At 37.7% G+C, this 21,207-nt stretch overlaps 1 protein-coding gene across 4 annotated transcripts in view; it reads left to right on the forward strand.

The window, feature by feature from the left end:
* NR5A2 (nuclear receptor subfamily 5 group A member 2) overlaps positions 1–21,207 on the forward strand; it is an 87,943-nt gene that overhangs the window by 50,110 nt on the left and 16,626 nt on the right. For all 4 annotated transcript variants that reach the window (XM_079313772.1, XM_079313770.1, XM_079313771.1 and 1 more), the window contains one exon: positions 10,577–10,724. In XM_079313772.1, coding sequence (XP_079169898.1) covers positions 10,577–10,724 — 148 coding nt within the window. The remainder of the gene's footprint in view (positions 1–10,576; positions 10,725–21,207) is intronic.

The following is a 21,207-nucleotide window of genomic DNA, read 5'->3' on the forward strand; positions in this document are numbered from 1 at the left end:
TAAAAAAGCAGATACAATCATAAGCACTTTGCTTTTCAAACTCCAGTAATTGAAAAATAGCAGATGAGAAATCTTTCTCAAGAAGTATTTACTTGGGACTAAAATGGTTTCTGACAACAGTCCCAAACCTAATGCTTTAGGTTTAAGCAAGTATAACTTTTCTTCCCTTCAGAATTGTGATTTACTGAAAAGAAGCATTGGCTGGGTCAGAAATCTAGAGAACTTGCTGCTTACTACCTCAGAAATACCTTGCTTTTAGAGACATATGCACATGTGTGAGACACTGGGCAGCTGAGACATCTAATCACAGGAAAACTATTCTGTCACAGGCTATAAAAGCAAGTACTGTCTCAGACACTGTCTCAGGATGTGCACCCTGCATAGTTCCTGCACAGCTATCCAGGGGTAATTTTCTTCATGTGTCAGATACATGAATCTCCCAAAATGCAAGAGCTGTAATGTAACAAATATTAGGAAAACTGTGAGAAAACACAAATGAAATAGAAAGTTTTGTCTCCACTATGCTTTCCAAAGCACAACGATCTTGACAGGAAGACAAGAAGCTCCTTCCTAAGATCGTTATTCTGTTTTTAACAGGGAAAAAAGAAAAAAAAAAAAAAAAAAGGAGTATCAAAGAAAAGCAAAGTGTGCCTGTACATTATGTTCTGATTTGAAGTGAAAACAAATTATGGCTTTTTGGTATTTAAGTAGCTGCAAACTGAACTGCCTCAATTTATACAGATGTGGGGAAGAGCTCCTTTTCCTGTGCTACACCATTTGTGTCTGCGTGTTGTGGAATCTGCTTACAGTTTTAGCTATAATTTTAAAGCTGCAGCCATTTCTTAACACTATGAACAAATGTTGGTAAGAATTGGAAGGATTCTGATTCTTCTGTTTGCATTTATGATTAAGAAGTAGAAGGGAGAAATTATTGACTTATTCAATAAAGGAATTGGGAAAACTCAAATTCTAGCTATGGAACTGACTCCCACACTTCATGGAAAGTCATTAACCTATCTCAGACATCATTGTACTCCCTAATTATATTACAAAAGTTAGTTTAGTTGCATTAGTCTTGATTTATATTGGTGTCATTGAGAAAATGACTTATTCCCTTTTCATTTCATGCTCTGCCAGACAGACAATTTTACTGAAAATTATTTCATTTACCACAGGATTCTTGTTTATAAAGCCATAAGTATATTGACAGGTTTCTATTCCTAAGAGAACTGCTAAATTAGTGTCTCTTTTGTTATGTGATTAGCACTGTTTTAAAGGCACTGAGTGCCTAAGTCCCACTGAAATCATTAGAGACATCTAACTACCCTTAAATTCTAGCCATTGTCCCCATTTTCTCACAGTAATAATTTTTACCTCATTAGCCACTTTTATCTTTTCTTAAAATTAAAAACCCCAGCTGTACATGATCTCAAGGCAAAGCAGAGCATTTCCTCACTGTTGGACAACAGGTAGCAGGATGCTTATTAAATGTACTGCTTGCAAATAAGCAGCTGGACTGAGAAGCTGTGCATTTCCAGGCAGTCTCCAACTAGGTCAAAACCTGGCTATTTTAGAATGATTGCATTCATTTTTGCCTATATTTGTAAAATAGTTTTAATACATCCTTCTTTAAATCCAATTTCCCTTTCATATGCCAAAGTTTGTCTTTTTGAAGTTGGTGCAAGCACCTCCCAGAGTCTCCCATCACCTTCTTCACTTTCCTCTTTTCACTTAGGCTGAGAGCAGGACCAAAATCACTACAATAGCAACAACAACTCTATAGTCAATCCTTTTTTCCCCATTTCACAATTCCTAACAGCTGCAGAACATACTCCCATGGATGTATCACAGATTCTCTGAGAAACAGGAAGACATTAGACCTGAATTACAGAGTGTGTGGCTGCAGTTTCTGAAATCTCCCTGTAATGCCCCTGTTTTGTCCCAGTTGCACTCAGCTCTGGCCCCACTGGCTCCTTGGTGAAAAGCCAGAATGCTTCCAGGAGCAGGTGCCTGCCCTGCTGGGCTGTGCATGGCACATGTTCCACACAAAGGCTGCTGGTAGTCGAGGTGTTGCAGCAGTGCCAGTGCTACATGACTTGTATGCAATTTCTGCATCAAAAGCATTTACTTTAAAACAGCATCTTCTTAAATTCTTTTCATGGGTAAAATTCATTCCTTGAAGAAACTCTTTTATCTAGATGGACAAGGCTGGATGAGCTAAGCAGAAGTTTTAAAATATCTAGAATTGTCAGAGATACAAATCTTAAAATCACAAGATAATCCAGGGTGGAAGGAATTTTAAGGAGTAACCAGTCCAACCCTCTCCTCAAACCAGGTTTCTCAGGGCTTTGTCCAGTTGGGCTTTGAAAACATCCAAGGATGGAAACTGCAAAACATCCATGTGCAGCCAGTACCACTGCCATGTACAATCTCCATGGGGAGAAAGTTTTTCTTTAGTTCTCTTATGAACCTTTTTTTTTTTTTCAATTTACACCCAATGCTCATCACTCTCCTCCTCCTTGAGCCCTGATGCACTGCACAGAGCCCAGAAGATCTTGTTGGGAAAGACTGAGGCAAAGGTGGGACTGAGAACCTCAGCCTGGTCTGTGCTTGTGGCCACAAAATCACCATCTGAATCCAGCTGCACTCCCACATTTTCCTGGTTTATCCCAGACTAGCAATTTGACATTCCTTGCAAGTTTCCACTACAGCTGAGCCCTTTTTTAACATTATCACTCCATGGCAGTGGACATGGATGTGGATGGTACTTCTACATACTTCTACATCCTGAGCCATCCCTGGCTTCAGCTGCTGTGCACTGCTTTTGCACATCCCTGCTCAGTAACAATTTACTTCTTTAGACAAATTCATCCAATACAAGTGTCTCTTTTCCTAACTGTCAACATAGACCATTGACTCAGACTGTTGCACTCTTAAACACAACATCTGTTCAAATGTATTTATGAAATATGTCTGTATCCTCTGTAAAAACTGTAAAATAATTCTAGGTAGCCACACTTCTAGACCTGAGTGTTATGAGTCTTTGCTAGTGCACCATTGCTGCATACTTTCTGATTCCTGTCCTGATCCTTTCAGTTCCCACAGAAGAGACAGGGAAAAACCCTGACACCATTTCATAAAAATTAGTTGATTAAGGTGTGGAAAGCACTCTGACACTTCTGATGAAAAGTGCTGTAGATGTTTTCATTTCAGCTACCAACAAAGCACTATGAGTGAAATTACAGTCAATCATCTGGCTTTCAAAGATAATAACTTTAAACTGAGGACCTGAGCTAGATTGCCAACTTTATTACCTGAGAGATCAAGCTTATTGTCACAAGTTAGCAAATTTAAGACCTGAGAAGCCTCACTCCTTGCTTTCCTTAATATATCCCTCCATAAAAGCTACTCATAAACACAGTCCTTTTTACAAATCACCATCAAGGTGGCAGCTGTAAGGGGGGAATTTGCCATCACTTAATTAGAGCATACCTGCTCTCTCCACTTAGACTGCACAGCCTCTGTTCCTCAGACACAAAAGCCAAACTTTATCCAGGTCCCCAGGGTGGTACCACTGTCAGTTCTGTACTAGGCATCTAAAATGGGCTAGTAGTTAGAAGAACACTTGATAATTTTCAAACACACTGGCTCAAAACCCATTACTTTAGGGCACTCCTATCACATTTCCATATATCTGCATTTCCCTCAAGCCACTGGCTTATAGGTTTTACTCAGTCAATCCAGTGTTCCCACTCTGACAGGGAAAAAGTGCAGTCAGCAACAAACTAGTAAGCTTTGGCCCTTGTATAAAAAGAGACTGTGTTTTATTTTATTTTGTTATTTATTTGGGGGTTTATAAATGAAGCTCTTTTGTGTGTATGTGTTTCAAGAAAGCACTTTTTTCAGATCATTACAATTCCTCAGCAGTTCCTCAGAAACAAGTTCCTCCCTGTGCTGCACACTTCATTTTCTGCACTAAGTACTGCCTCTCAGCAGTAGCAATTACCATTTCAAAAGGAAATAAAGTAGCACAAATGCATTTTACAACTCTCAAAATTTCATAATAGAAAACAGCTAAGGAGTGATTTGCAATGTGGTGTTTAATTGTAAATCATTGCCAATATGCTCTCCACATGCTGAGTTTTGTAGGCTTGCCATGTGGCATGTAATTTTAACAGACCATTTCTAATTACAGAATTTTAATTCCTCCAACCTGAACACTTTCCTCTTGTATCTTCTACACAAGCAATACACTGCCAGCTTCCAAGACTCAGCACATATAAGGTAGATGCTAGAGCTCTGCACAGAATATTGTTGCTTGTGGATTTTCCTGCAACAGTCAATGCACAATATGTGAATTGGAGCCTCATCTGCTCCTTTTGTTCATACCTACACTCTACTCATTGTTGCAAAATATTTCCTCTGCTGAGCTTGGTCAAAGCCTTTCCAATTAAAAAGGCCATCCAAAAATGTGTCTAAATCTCAGATTTGAGATTGTTGAAACTATTAATTTAGTTGAAGTCATCACAAAAATGCATCTTTACACCTGGATTTGTAGTCTAAAGCATAACACGAGAGAAAGCACGAGATCTTGATGGTGTTGTCAAGAAAGATCACCTTTGCAGAAGTATCACTGAAGTACAAAAGTACAAGAGTGTTAGAGGAGTGACTGCAAAGTACATTCACAAGTCATAGGTATAGAAAGCTCATGGGTACCTAGTGGAAACCTATTACTTCTCATGTTTTTGGAAATTAGTATCTTTTTTCCCATTAGATTTGTGTTGTAGTTAGTGAGGCTCCATAGTTGTAGTGGACACAAAAGAAGTATGTATTGGCATATGAGGGCCAAATCTAGGAGTCTTTACATCAGCAAATAAACACAGGATTTGATTCAAGGTGGATACAAATGAGGTCAAGCAATCATTATTTCACTTTTCAGTATAGCGTTTGCTTTATTGCACAGTTCCTTACTCTAGTGCTTTCTACCACTAGAGTAAGTTTGTGCTAGCTGGTAAAAGGGCCTCATGCCTTATGAAGATATGAAGATATTATGCTGGCTGCTCCTTGGAAATGAACTAGACATGCTCGGTAAAACTGGGTAAAATATCAAAACAGTTTTAACCATGAAGTGCCCTGAATTCAGGTTTGTCCAATATTTATTACATATTGTGAGCCTTTCAAGTAGTTATGGACGTGAACAACCTGATCCCAATACACATGTGCTTTGCTGTGTTGCCATGAAACCATAATAGCACTATATTTTAAGTCTAAAATCCCAATTTCAGTAAAAGTTCATGGAGAGAGCAACTGACTTGAATCCTTGCACACCAGAACTCTTCCATTTCCCATACACTAACTCTGTTGTCTTCATGGGAAACACATTTTTTTTGTATTTCGTAATGGCTCCCATAAAGAAAACAAAAATTATTTGCCTGGAGTCTGGCAGCATTTCTTCAAGCCTGTTAGTCCTCCAAACTAGTCCCATGCTAGTGAACTAATCTGTCAGCATAAACTACCTATGTAAAATCCCATAACTGATTTTAAGCTTGCCCATCATGCAAGACAAATTGTTCAGAAACTCAGTTTGAAGAAAGCATGAGTCTGTCTCAGCTGCCTGTTGGAGCAGTGATAGTGATGGGACCCAAGGTAGGCACATCCAGCCTTTGCCAGGAAAGGATTTAAAACTGCAGAGCAGAAATTTATGTAAAATAAGAGGGTCTTAAGAGGGAATGAACTTACATGGTTCAAAGCTCCTGAAGAAGCAGTTTGAGTTAGCACAGCCTTGTGGGATGCTACCCAGATATTCACAAAAATTTTTCCAGTGATTCTCTGTCTTCTGATGAGCTTTACTGAATATCAAACTCAGCAGTGATTTCATATCATCTCATCCCAATATAAAAAAACCCACAAAAGTACATTACAACACTATGGTAAAGAAATGGATTCTATTGTACTCTGCAGTACTTTGGAGTGTTGCTATTCGCATATTATAGTTAATTATCAAGTACCATAACATCATCCTAGGGGAAAGAGCCACTGGTAACTTAATTCATTATCTTCTATTATTGTGTCTCACATTAAAATGACAAGCATCTCATGCATAAGTCAACACCATTTTAATTAATATATCCAAACCTTTAACCACCAGATACAAGCACACTGGTAGGTTTGTCCATTCTCAAACCTCCTCAGTTTTTGTACGTAGATGCCTCTTCAAAGTTTGTTCCATATTTATTTGCTTAGAAATGTAACAGAAATGCTGTTTTTAATGAAAGAATTATATGAAGAGCTCAATATGAGTTCAATAACCTGTATCTCAGGAAACAGTGGAAAGGCTGTAAAAAGTAAAAGATCTTGTTTGCTATGTACTGAATGTGTGCTTCTGAGATGAGACTCATCCGCCCACTGAGCCTCCACTCGAGCAGGGTCAGGGCTCAGAGACCCTGGGCAGGTCAGTGTGGGCCAGCCAGGCTTTCAGGGCTGTTTGCAGCCAAGGAGGGGTGCTGGGGGAGCAGCCCCCCAGCAGCCAGAGGGGCTGGTCAGGGCTGCACCCATGGAGCAGGAGGAGCAGGACACTGCCTTTGCTGCACCTGGGCACCCACTACCTCTGCCTTCGGACCCCAAACTCACAGTAGTCTTAATTTACTAAATCCAATATGAAATCAATCTTTTATTAGCTTGAACTGCCTTTGTCTGCTAGATTATACTGAATAGAGCCACAGCAGGGGCTTTATTCCTTACTTGTGCAATTCCTGTCTAGCTGAAAGGAGTGGCATTCAAGGCTAGTCAGTACCTGGCAATGCCATCAACAAGTAAAATCACTCTAATCATATTCTGGAGACTATTTCAAGCTTGCTGAAGCATTGAAAGGGATGGTGCACTTCCACACAATATTTCCCCTTGATACCACAGTCATATTCTAGAAATCAAACACTCCTTAATTTTAGAAGAAAAAAGGAACTTAATTCTCCCAATAAGTGTTAGACAGTTTCGTGAGCATAGAGGAGAGTTGATACCAGAAGTCATCACCTGATTCCACCAGAAAAATTATTTTATCTGAGCCCAGTAAAACCAGGGATTTGTCTTCAAAAATCTTTAATTACCATGAAACAGCATTTGCAAAACAAAAAACCACAGGTGGTCCCTTTATTTTTGGCCTTCAGCCACAGCATTTATTTAGCCCAGGGTACAGGAGGAATTCACACTTCTGTTTGTGCAGCCATAACTTCAGCCCATTGCTTTACTTCCAAATTAGGTTATTTGGAAGCTCTGACAAGGCTGCTGTTTTCAAAAATGCCAGACAACATCCTCAACATCAAAATCAATGTGAAATATAGTAGTATTAATTGGGATGCAAAGATATTTTAGTCATGGATTTGATTTTACTAGATGAAATCAATACACAATATGAAGTAAAATGCACAATATTACGTAAATGCTAAGATTTCACTATGAAATTAAGCATTTTGCACAAACAGCCAAGCTGGTTTAGTCTTTGTCTTTTAAAAGTGCTTTTAATCATGAATTGGAAGGTAAAAGAATTAATACACATTTTAGTATCAATTTCTGCATAAAGGACCAAGCAAGCAGAACAGTGTAGTCTTTAATGTGACCACTTTTTCAGAATAGACATTAACTGAGGCTTTTTCATGCACAGTTGCTTTTGTATAAACTGATTGACACCTTTGGGGGTCGTCTTTCCACTGACTCATAATTTTGCTCACTCTTGAAAAAACCCTTCTGCACACCTACTATTCTCTAGTTAAAGCTGAAAATTCAACTCATCATATTTACACAATTAAAAAAAAAATCCATTCTGCGTTGTTTTTAATTGCAAATCCTACTCAAGGGACCAATTCTCCTGCTTAGGAGGCAGCCCTGTGCCTTCTACTAGAGAACCAACTGCAGTCAATTATGGTAATGAAATGTCAATAAATATAAAAATTTAATACAGCCTGTTCCTGGTGAGTGGCAGATGAGGACTTGCCTCCCAGACAAATTTGCTGGTGCTGCAAATATTAAATGCACCTGAAAGAGGAGCAGGTTGCCTGAGAGCTCTCCAGTAGAGGGATGCTGGGAGATCCAGGCATCTACTGGGTTTTTCCATTATGCCATAATCGCTGCACTAAGGCCACTGATATTCTTGACATTCAGACATCTTAACTTCTTATTATGAAGAGAGTAGCAGATTTCCCCCACAAATTGGAAGCTCAGTAAGGGATTTTGAGCTTTTTCCCCCTCTCTTAACAATTATAAAAGAGAAATTAAGTTATGAAATTTCATATTTATATGTGACCAGTTTTTCAATACAAAGTAGTCACTACATTAAACTGATTTCTGAGTAAAAAATATTTGATTTATGTTACTTTATTTTTTCTTATTAATCTAAAAATATATACATAAAAAAATACACATAAATGCATCTACAGAAGGAATGGTAAATAAGAGATGAACTAGAAAGTAGTTTTTGAAAGATAGATAGGCTGGGGTTTCCAAAGATCAGATTGTAGTTTTGCCACAGATTTCTTTGACCCTGAGTAAGCAATTTAATGTCACTACTTCAAGTTTCCCCAGTTGTAAAAGAGAGCAATAAAATCTACCTCACAGGATACTTCAGCATAATCCATTGATTTAATTGAAGCATTGAACTCAACTCTAACTGCTCCAATATTGCCAAGTATTGCTATTCTTAACCTCCATTGAAAAAGTGTAACCTCATTTTTCTTGTGCAATTTCCTCCAGTCAGTTTACAGGCAACAGTAAGAGTACATATAAATTAAATCTCTTGTTAGAAGTCAGTAACTTATTGATTTTATTAAGGCCATTACCAGGAAAAGTTAGTTTATTTTAGTCATTTTTCTATCTTTCCTTGCTGAAATTTTGTCAGGTTACAAGTATGGGGGTTTTTTTCCCTTGTTTTACTGCTGTTGATATTTGAGCAAAATAAATTCAATAGTTTTAAAATAAAACTTTTTTTTTTTTTAAATCAAAATATATATTCCTTAACATTGTTTTTTTAACACAGATTTTAAGGGATCAGAGCCTGGAAAAACAAAATTTTGCAGTATTGGTTTGTTTCCTGCAGTGATATCTCTCCATTCTTTATTACCTACTTTACTGTGGGAAACTAGAGATGGGCTGAGAGCACTGATACCATTAAACAAATTATTAACCCAAAGCAAGGACTTACCATTGTGCTTAGCATTAATTTACAGCCAAACTTCACTTAGATGAAGTACAACTAGCAATCTCTCTGTTCTGGAGGCTCCTACAAGAGAAAGGTGTTGGTAATAGCAGAGCATTTTGGAAATGTGTCACTGCTCCCTTTAGATCTCAGCTGCTTTGGGGAGCAAGCAGCACACAGGCCATTCCCATGGGACAGTGGCACTTGCAGGGGATGTGGAGCCCTCTGATGAAAAGTGGACTGAGTAGAGAGGCTGAAGCTGCTGCTCAGGTCACCCCAGTTCTGATACAGCAGTTACACCTGCTCCCCACCAAGCCATTGCCCTGGCCTGGAGCCAGCCCTCCCTTCACCTTCCCATCACAGCATTCCCCAGTGGGCACCATCCTGTGACAAAGCAGGCACACCTTCACAGTGCCAGGGGCTGGGGCAGGCTCCTAATGGAAACATCCCTGCAATGGGACTGCCATCAGCCAGAACAGTTTCAGCACGCTGGGCTTGTGGAGGTTGCACAAGGGTCAAGGATCACCCAAGGATGAGTCAGCAATGGCAGGTCTTAAGTATGCTGTGCTTGTGAGTGTTCCCTTTTCTAATAAGTGTCTTAGCTCCAGCTTTCCATTGGATGTCTGTGTACCAGGGAAGCTCCCAGGCAGGTCAACCTGCCCTGAGAGCACGGGGCAGCCTGGCTGGGGCAGCAGAGCCCAGAGCAGCACCCTTGTGTCCCTAACCCGGGGAAGGAGCTCTGTGCACTGCAGTCACTGCTGGGACAATGCTGGGCTGTCACACCTGCCACCCCTCCTTCCCCTGCAGGCAGCACTTGCCTGCTCCAATCAACTCAACAAATGCAGGGATTTTGTGTAGCTGAGCAGAACAGCAACCACCCACACAATACCTCTGTTTCCTGTGGGAATACACCGACATTTCTGGGACAGAATAGATGCTTCTGGCCAAGTTCTGGACCCAAGTCTGTTTCCCATGAATATTGTTGTGTCCCTCTGGAGCAATACAGCCAGGGTAGGCACAAAGCTCACTCCATCAGTCGTTCTTTGCAGGATCATAGGACTACAATGAGAACAGGAGACACCAAATGAACAAAACAAACTGAATTGTGGACAGCTACCAGTGTAATGCTTACTACCACAGGCAGCTCTCATATTTAAAGCATCCAAAAAAGCTAATACAGTGGTCACATACCATTAAGATATATGGTTTAATCTTATTTTCTTTATTACTATTGGGTTAAAATTGGTTTATATATAAAATTATCTTGACTTGATAATATCATTAAATTAAGAGTGATTTCTATATCCAGGAGTATCCTGGTTGTATATTATGCTTGAAACATCCTCAAGTGTGGAGGTGACAACCAGATAGGAATACAATTCTCTTTTGCAGGTGGATTATTCCATAATAGCATCCCAAGCTGGAGCCACCCTCAACAATCTTATGAGCCATGCACAAGAACTGGTAGCAAAGCTTCGTTCGCTGCAGTTTGACCTACGAGAATTTGTCTGTCTCAAATTCCTGGTGCTGTTTAGTTTAGGTAGGTACACTTTAATCTTTGTAATTATTGTTTTTTCTAAAAACATGGAAGATACTTTGCTTTTCTTCAATTTTTCGTGAAATACATGATTTTGAAATATGTTTAATGAGGTTCACAATAATCTGAGGATCATTTCTTAATTATCAGTTGCAGGGAAATTATGTATAAGGATTAAAAGTGTGTTTCCATGGAAATGACTCCTAAAACTTATGGAATTTAATTAATGGAGCATTATAAACCTTCTGTATTTTGGTATGTGAATACTGAATTTTCCAGAACAAGCATAAAATTCTATTAGGCATCCTAAAGAACAGTGGAAAATGCAGATTGCCATGTTCTTCTGTGATATTGAATACAGTTATGTAAAGCACATGGAGTGTGGATATGGTTGAAATTTCCTTCTTATTCAAAGGCATCTGTGGTAAGTATAAACAATCTTCTTTGCATATGATGGCTGTCACACTGTAACCCATAAATCAGGAATGTATCTCATAGTTTTTTAAAAGTGAAAGGAACTCCTAAACTGCAAATTAATGATAATAGCTTTAGGATAGATCTAGCTAGGAAATAACCTTTAAAGGGAAGATTGTTTTGTACTAGTGGAGAGGACAGAATGGGAAAGATACCTATGCAAGACAAATTAGTTAAACCAGTGCCCTCCAATAAATCAGTTGAGAAAAATCACTGGTGCCAAGAATAAAAAAGATCTTAGGGAGATGGATTCCTATTGACTTCATGGGAAGAGATTTTTCTGCCTGTCCTCTGTTTCAGGTTTGCACTTTGTTGTAAAGCTGGTCTAAATGAACTTTGCCCAAGTGAGTGTTTTTTTCTGGCAGACAGTTAAAAGGAGAGACTTAAAAACATAAATAAGGTCAGACCGTCAGACCCAGCCATACCTCCAAAGCAAAACCTCCTGTTTTATTGAAAAGGTGTTTTTGTCTACAAAGAGAGTGAGGAGGTGAGCCAAGGACACAATGAAAGATATCAGCAGTGGTGACATTTAGTAATGTTTTCCTTTAATTTTCAGTTTTTTTAAAAAATCTGTAAAGGAATAAAATTCTAAAAACAAATTCTCGTAATACAATTGCAAGTAGATTAAAGAGACACTTTTGATCACACTGTAGATCTCAATTACAGTCATGTTAAATATGTTCCTCGTAGGTGTTACAGAATTTGAACTGCTTGAGAAAATTTTAGATAAAGCTGCCTTTAAATGCAAGGAGCATAAAAGACTAATACTTCAGAGGTATAGGGGACAGAACATGCAGAAGATAAAAAGAAATATTTTACAAATTAGAATGAAATTAGAATGATGATAACAGAATGGATCATTCTGAGGTATGTCCATTTTGAATGCTAGGAAGAGATGATGGATTTCCTTGGTAACTATTAACATTTTGTATTCAGGGCTTCATTGCATGAATATCTTAGATTCAGAGAAGTGAAAGCAAACCATCTGTTGCACAAATTATGTTTTATGAATTAATCTGATGGATAACAAGAATTCATATTTCCTAATTCCTAATAAGTAGGTTTTTCAGTCATAATACAGTGGCACAAATAAAGCCTGTAGCTTTCTTCTGATAAAATATTTAGAGAATTCATGTCAGTTCAGAAACATTTTAAATTAGCTGAATAAATGAAGTGCATTTGAAAAACTTTCACATTTAGGTGGCTTTTTATTTAAAGATTTTCATCAGCTGTTCTGGTATTTTGCACTGATTTAGGAATCATTCTCACACCTCTAGCTCTTCTAATGCTGCCAGGTACTGTGCCCAACTTCTGAAGCACTTGGGCAGGAATAACCTGCAAACTTGTACCAAGCCAGGTTACCCAGTTTTTCTCTCATTTATGCTAGTATAAAACAAGCTAATTTTGCTGCTAATAGGAACTTTGTAGTCACATCACTTGCATGTAAAAGTGATGGAGCTAAGACAGGTCTGACACCTTTGAAATCAATTAGTTCATTACTTAGCATACCGCAGAATTCCATTTGATAATAGTCAGAGCTAGATGTTACTCTGCAAAAAATAAAATGTAAAGATGCTACCACTTGACCCAAAGGACAGAGGCAAATATTCAACAATAATGATGACAAGATCAAAATTAAAAACACAGATACGCTTTCCAGCTAAGCACTTATGTTTGTGCCTAAAAGAACTAATGAATCATGTAGCTGAAATTAATAAGACAGCCTAAGAGCAAGTTAGGTTTAGAAGACATTGAAGTGTCTAACAATGCTGGTAGGCATTCAGCAGGGCTGTCAGAACTAGCTAAGCATCAAATTCTACATAAATAACTGGGAGCAATTATTGTACCTAAGCATCTAGGTGCATTTAGCACATATCTACATCTCCTAGGCATCTCTACAGAAAACCAGTCCTAATGCCAATAATGTATCACTTAATAAAAAAAAATTCAAAAACCTCAGCTGTTGACAATCTGGCCCTGTAATATTTAATGGAATAAAAAGTGCTTCAAGACATAGCCTTTTTACATTTCTGTGGATGTTCATATGAGTGTTAACCAAGCCAATGAAGCCTTTTACTATTGTTCTTTAGTCCAGTGCTTGATTGAAAAATAAATGTCTACTATAAAGCCTCTCAAAGGCAATATGAAGTCAATAATCCACAGAATTAATTTATTGAGAAGAAGTTGTTTGTTTTTTTATAACTGTATAGATATGAGACTGCCTTGTAAAGCTGTTTGTTATTCATGGCTATACCATCTTTCCTGTCTCTCCACAAGACAGCAATCTCCTTTAGGGCAAAGAATTTGGTCTCTGCCTTTTTTCTTAACATTTCAGAAGTGATTGTCTTAGCAAATGAACAATAAAACCATGTTCAAAATCCAAAGCACTTAGAATAATTTTTCAAAATAGAATTAAGCTCTATCAGTTTTGCTTGATAGATTTTAAATGAAAGAGGTAGTTGTTGATTATCTACTTGTGAGGATCTCCAAAGGGGTTATACAGGAAAATCCTTCTGATTTTGGGCAGCATTAAAGAAGATGCTGCTGAGGTTTAGCCAGATGCAAATTAAGTGTAGCTGTTGTGGCTGGCAGTGCACAACTCCTCCTGCAGTCAGACTGCAGAGCCCCAACTTGGTGAGTGCACAGGAGCTCAGGTCCTTTCTCCAGGGACCCTCTGACCAATACTGCCAGCTGCATAATGGAACAGTTGACTCAGCAGTTATTCAATAAGCCACAATAGTTTAGCAAATAGTTTCTTAAGTCTCATATCTCTTTAGTTCAAAGCTATAGGATATTTAAATATCTAGAGCTACACATTTAATAATTTTTAAATTCCCTCTCTCAGTTGAAAAAAGCAAATGCCTTTACAGGTAGGTAGTTTTTTCTGTAGATAAGTCTTTCATTGCAGCTCCCCTTGCCAACCTTTCTTTGACTGATGCTACATTATATTTGCAAACCCCAAAGCATGTCTGTTTTCTTGGGCATCATTTCTGTGATTTCACATATAGAGATATTCTCCCCTTAATTCCACCTTAGGGAGCAAAGATAATCAATATGTCAAACCACAATTTAACTCAGGTATGTCAGCCAATTTTTTTTCCAATCTAAAGATAGGTGGATAAAAAAGACCTCCAGCAGCTCAAGAGATATGCAAGTATGGATTTCTTGACTTAGCTGCATTTGACAGATTTCCTCCAATGAAGAACCAACATGGATAGGATAATGCAGCAACTGTAGTCACACCATTGATGGCCAGGTACAAACTGCAAAAATGGGAAAGAATAAAGAAACCTTTGACTGACTTGAGTGTTAAACCTATTTTTAATATTACTCCATGAGCTCCTGTCCAACACATGGAATGAGAACATCTCAGAAAGATGCTGGTCACACAGTTCTGTAGCTATTTATCAGATTTACCACCAAATACAATAAATATTTCTGGCTTTCTGAAAGTTGGCTAAATTGAGGATAATGTGAATTCTTTACCCTAATCCCAGAGTAAAAATACACTTGATTTTCTGTAGCATATAAGCAGTACAGCCCTCAGTACACATTATCAAAAAGTAGGCCAAAAACTAAATACAAATGATTCATCTTTAAAAACTGCTAGCTCAAATCAAGAAACATTACAGATAGAAAAAGTAAATGTGTCAGTTTATCAAGCTCCTTGAATTTTCATTACCACATTTGACATTAGTTTGGAAACATCTTTCTCTCCTTGTCATAAATCAGAATTAGAAATTAAACAAATAAAAGCAAACAAATCACTCTACATGTGCTGTTAAATTGTCTAATTCTGGGGCTGAAATAGGTTCATGTGCTTCACTTGGAGGTGCAATTTTTACCTCAATAAAGACAAGAGAATTTCACTCTTTTTTTTTTTTTTGTTAAAATTTGGTTCCTATCACAAAACAAAATTCAAAACAAATTTTTTTCAATTAAATTGGACAAATGATTACATTTAAATGATGCTTGATGAACCAAGTGAGTGCCTTAAATGGGATATTTTCTGTCATCTTCATTTTACCATCCAGTAGCTTTACGGACTGATCATTTAACTTAAAATCAGCCATTGTTTTCTCTTTACAAAAACTTCCCATTTATCCTGCTAGTTTTTATTATGTGAACTCAGCAAGGATGATTTTTCAAACTCCCAGGAGAACAGTTTGTAAAGTGAAATGCCAGTAGGAAAAAGTTAGACATCATTTGTCCCATGTCCAGGCACTGTGGGCTGCAGAGCTGAATGCTGGACTGGGCAGCAGCTACTGGTACTGCTCCCTTAGCACTGTCACACACAGACAAATGGCACTTCATTGGAGAAATGGAGGCTTTATCAATGGACAGATAATTGCAGAGCCACTATTGATCTCACATCCCACTTAACATGAGACAAGAGGGTCCAGTAAAAATAATAAACATTCAGTTCTGGTGGACATCAAACAGTCGGCTCTTGCTTAAGCAACAGAAAACAACCCTTGCAAATAAGAACTCAGTTTTTAAACAAACCACAGTCTTACTTAAGCAGAAAATTCAGCAGAAATTCATCTAGATCTGCAACACTCTGTTCTCATTTCTGTTAAAATGAGAGGAAATATTAGCAAGTTAAAAGGAATATTAGAAAAAGAATCTTTCCTTGTTTTTAGTCTCCATAAAGTGTCAGAGCTGAGATGGGAGGAGGCATTTGAAGTCCTAGGCCCCACCATTTGCACATGTGCAAAATAAATGTGCCTGTTAAGATCCTAATGCAGATGAAAAAGGCTGAAATGAATTCAAGGCAGAATCTTATTCAAGGCAGACTCTAGCCCCAGCACTCACAAGACCAGAAGGTGTTCCCTTCAAAGGTGCACCCAGGGAGCAGCAGCACAAAGCCTGCCTGGGCTCTGTTTCACCTGCTGCAGTAACTCAAATCAATGCAGTTACACAAAAATCTGCAACTGGAAAAAATAGCTATTGCACTTTTTAATGTACTTCATGTAACACTGTTCTAGTCATTGCTCTATTAGATTTACAGACCAGCAGAATCTCTGCCTGCAGTCTAAATACACAGAAAAGATTTTAAAAATGCTGCAGCAAACTATGATGAAACATGAGGCTGTCAATACTTTCACTTCCATAGCTTTTTAATATCATACATATGCAGACAGGAAAATAAGAGTATAAGCATCAGCTGGAGGTAATATAACAGGGAATGTTGCCTTAATTTTTTTACTAATTATGATAGTTAAAAGCACACAAACAAATATAGTAGAAGAATGAAATGAAGGAATTAGTGAGGCAGGAGGTTTTATCAAGTCAAAAGGAAAACAGGAAAGAAGACCAGAAAATTAGACAAGAATCAATTAATGTAGGATTATAGATAACTATAGACTATATATAACTATATAACTAGATAACTAAGTGTACTACAGATATAGATATAACCTAGCAAATTTTGCATGTAGATCTTGATTGCAGATAAAGCAGGTACTGTGATTTTGAAGTGAGAAATATTACATGACAGTCTTCCTTAGCAAGCCAGTGCAAGTTGCTAATGGAGAGCTTATCCAGGCATGGACTTGTCATTACAAATGTGTCCACTTCTCACTCACAGGGACAAACAGTACTTAGGGTTTAATGCCTTCTTCAAAGTGCTCACTCTTGCTGTTTTTACTTTTAGGATTTTGTAAATATACAACTGTTTTTAGAGGTCTTTTTATATATTGTTATTTATAGTACATGTGTTTCATTGGGCTGTCATAACAAGGTGGTTTTATTTTAACCTCTAGCAGTTTTCTTAGATTCATCCATTCTGTTAGCCAAGGATGCCTGTACAATTGCACCTGGTAAACACCAATAAACAGTAGTTGGGGGGTTCTGGAGAGCACCAGCACAGCTTTCAGGATTCCCCACATTACATGAGAATTTAGAAAAGCACTTACTGTGTACCTGTCCATTCAGGCTGTCTCAACCCTAATGTCCAACCAGAGTATGCACTGGAGGCTAATACTGGCAAAGAACCACTTCCTAAACTTTATGTAATCATTTGGAATTCAGAAAGGATCGATTAGTATTCCAGAGACACAACTACTCAATATTTATACCACAGAGACTTGGCAGAAGCAAATAAAGGTACATAAAGCTGATGCTTGTCTTAATTAAGTACAGTATAATAGGTGTTGGGGATATTTTTCTTAGTGAAGAGAGCAGTTTAGCAATGACCAGATATAACTCATTCTGAAGTTCAGAGTTTAAAACTAATCAATATGTATTTATAACAAGGGAGGAACTAAATATAATTTATTATTAGCTGACAGCTAACTAATAGATAAAATAAAGATTTATTTAAGTACCTTTTTCCACATACCAATTTCTGACAAAAAATATTGCTCCCTTGGATTCTTGATTGTTTTTTGCAGCATTTCAAATAGACTTTTTGAAATTACTGTCTCATATGCAGAGTGCCTGGGAGTGAACCTAAAAAATGGAGAACAAAACATCTAGTTAAGATAATCCTTTCACTGTGACAAGCTTATCAAAAGGCACATTTTCTAATTTTATGATGAGGAATCCTTAATGGCAGGTGACATTTTTAAATGCTCCTTTAAAGTACACAATCACCATATGTGCTGATGAACAGATGTCAACTGGCAGACAACACAGAGATCACAGGCACAGTCCCAGCACACCCAGCCCAGGCTTCCCTCAGATGTCACTACAAAAAGTTTTGAAAGAGAATGAAGAAGGTGGATAAATAGATCTGGAAGAAAGGAGAAAGTGGAAAAGGACTTGGTCTGGAAAGGTGGTGGGTGGGAAATGGAGATGGCATTCTGGGCAAGTCCAGGGCAGGAGATGACATTGTGACACTGAAAAACTGATGACAGGTAAGGCAAGAAGAGACTTGGAAGTGAATGTAGCAGGGAAAGGAAATTTGCCAAGGCAGGGAAGCAATGAGATAGCAAGGGTACCTTGGCAGCACTGTTTGCCACTGCCAAAGGATGAAATGCTGTGGTCACTGAGATGTGATGTGCTGAAGCAATGTGGTATCTGTTAAAAATTTCATCAGCTAAACAGTGTCCCCTGTGCACATCCCATTGAAGTCAGTGAGAATACATTTGTGGATTAGTTCTGTAATATCAGTTTGGGATACATTGCATTAGAAATACACAAATTTAAAGATGAGGATCACTCCCTTTTGGAAGATCTCATCTCTGGATATAATGAAAGCTCTGCTTCTTTAAACCTGAAGGCAAGATGGTGCTTCTCTAAATTATTATTATAGATCTCAGTCAAAAGTTATAGACTTGATGCCCAACAGCTGGATGGAAACTTATGTCCTGCAGTGAGCAGAAGACTGAAAGAGTGATGATTATAAGGGTCCTTTCTTGTCCCTAAACAGTCAGGAAGTTGAAATGTATCATGCCTTCCAATTTCAGGTTTTTCAAACATTTCTGCACTTGAAAAATTCAAATTTGGTAACTTTTAACGTGAACAGCAGAACAGTTAAAACAGCCAGTCTGCTCCTGGAACAATTAACTCTTCCCTGGTCTCAGGCAAAGCAGCCAGGCTACTCCACTGTGCCACTAGAAGAGCTATTCCACTTTTCTACTTTAACCCTCTGGGAAAGGAAAGCAAATGAATATGGACAAAACCTCATTTCAGAATATTCTCATGAGGGACGTTCTCCTTTCATGGATGCAGCATTGCTCAACAGAGAAATCAACCCTTTTGTCTCTAATTCTGCTTCTCACTCCATTACTTTGAAGTCTGTAAAATAATATCTCAACTATGCAGTTTGGTAAACAAAAGCAATAGTTATCTATCTTTGTAAACAGTTGTGAAATCCAGAATATTAAAGACACTTTGCAGAGTAGAGGCAGGTTGTAACAACACTGTTTGAAATCTCTACAGATTTTATAACAAACACAGTTTTAAAAGGAATCTGATTTAAAATATCTTGATTAAATTTTGAGAAAATTTGATCCTTTCCTTGATAAGTCACTTAGCATGAAAGTAGCTCCTTGTTGCATTTTCAGGGTCTAAAACTTCACAAAAAAAGATTTTGACAATTCATCTTTTGAGGGACCATTCCAGAAGTGTATTTAGCACATGCAGGAAAAAGTGTGGGGAGTTTTTTTGCCCTGGCCTTTATTTCTTTATGGGAAAACAAAATAAAGACACATTCATTTCTCTTACCTGTCAAAACCCAAAGCAAAGCCAAACAATTAAAAATCAGTCCTTGCATTTCTTATAGATGCTAAATGATATATAGAGTGATGACTTTGATAAGCAATGCTTTGCTCCTGAGAACATATTTCAGTGAGCTGACAGGTTTGAGTCCATCCTCCTATGCAAGTTGCACACAAGTGCAGACAGTGTGAAAGAAAGTAGGACAGTGTCTATCTTCCAGGCATCTGTCTTACTGAAATCTACAATCAATGGTTTTGGGGAAAAAAAACATGTAATATAAAAGGAATAAAATACAAATGCTGGGGTTATGAGGAACAACTCAGAATTAAACCAATATTTTTTAATAAATAAAAATTTAATCATTCATCTCAGCCCTGCATGTAGAAGTAGTGAATGATAAAATTCTTCCAGGAATCCCAGAGAAAGCCTTCTGTTTCATGGCTGATTGAGTTTTTTGAATAAACTACACTAAATTATAGAGGAAAGTTAATAATTGCTGTTGATTTGTCCTGATTTTATTTCATTAAATGCAATGAATGCTGCAAATTCATACCTCATGTAACTGTTGAGTACAATGGCATTATTCGAGGCATGAATTTGATTCAATCTGTTCATTACTTGGTTATGTTGTCTGCTTGTCTGACAGCTGCAAGCCATGGAAAAAAGATTAACCATCTTCAGCAAGTACTTTTCCTTTTCATGTCCTTTTTTTCTAAAATGCATATTTAACAAGGTTTTGAAATAACAATAGGATTAGATGCTTGAGAGAAAATTAGGTCATATATTTGTTAGATACAAATCTTGCAAGTAATTAGAAACATGGGTATCAAGCAATATTTGTATTCTGTACTGTTGCCTTTGTGTGGAGACAGTGGGGATTTCAGAATAACCCAATCAGTGTGTTCTGCACTTTTCCCCTATTATGTTTACAGAATACTAGTAAGGATGGCTTTTAAACACCTCCTGTAAGGGGGGAAGATTACCTGCATGTAACCCACATTTATAGATATCTCTAGTTTTGGAATACTTTTACAATTCCTTACCATTTTCAGATGCTTAAGTTGGAAGTTTAAATGTATTACACAGCTAACAAAGGAAATACTGTATTACATAGAATCTTTTTTAGCTGCTGTTGGTAGAAATCTTTAACATCAGTGACTACTTTTGTTAGTCAAGTACTCAGCATAACATGGGAATAAATGGTTATATATTCAAATACAGATAAGTGAATTAATATCCTCAGTCTTGGAGCCAGTAATACTACCCTACAGTCTTAAACATATTCTTAAATGTTTCACTGAATGAGATTAACTTTGCAGTAGCAAGAGACAATTTATTAAATACTTTTAAAACCAGAATACATAGACTGAAAACTGCCTCATGTATTTCTAGTTTAAAAAAAAACCACATTGCAGAGGCTCTTACCTGAAAGTTTATACATGGGTAATGCTGGCCATTTACTGGAGATGCAGTGTAGACTATAGCAAATTTCCCTCTTTCTCCTACCCCTTTGCAGCTTGTACAAGAATGAATACTGAATGAGAAACAAAAGCAATGTCTGTCACTGAGGGAATTAAAATAGAGAAGTGAAATACTCTAAAGGAAGAAAAGAATTACAATAGAGAGGGGAAATGCTGTAAAGAAACAATGAAAAGAAATCACAGGTGAAAAAAAGGATCTGCAAGAGGGATGAGAGAAGAGTGGCAGAGAAGAGGGATCTGGGCAGATCAGGAACCAGGAGTGATTGATAAAAACAAGGAACAGCAGTGGTGGGGATCAGGGGAACAGAGAGAGACTGGAGGGCTTGAGATAGGAGTCATGAAAACAGGGGGAAAAGGCTAGGAAG

This window comes from Erithacus rubecula (genome assembly GCF_903797595.1).
Source record: "Erithacus rubecula genome assembly, chromosome: 10".
Lineage (NCBI taxonomy): Eukaryota > Metazoa > Chordata > Aves > Passeriformes > Muscicapidae > Erithacus > Erithacus rubecula.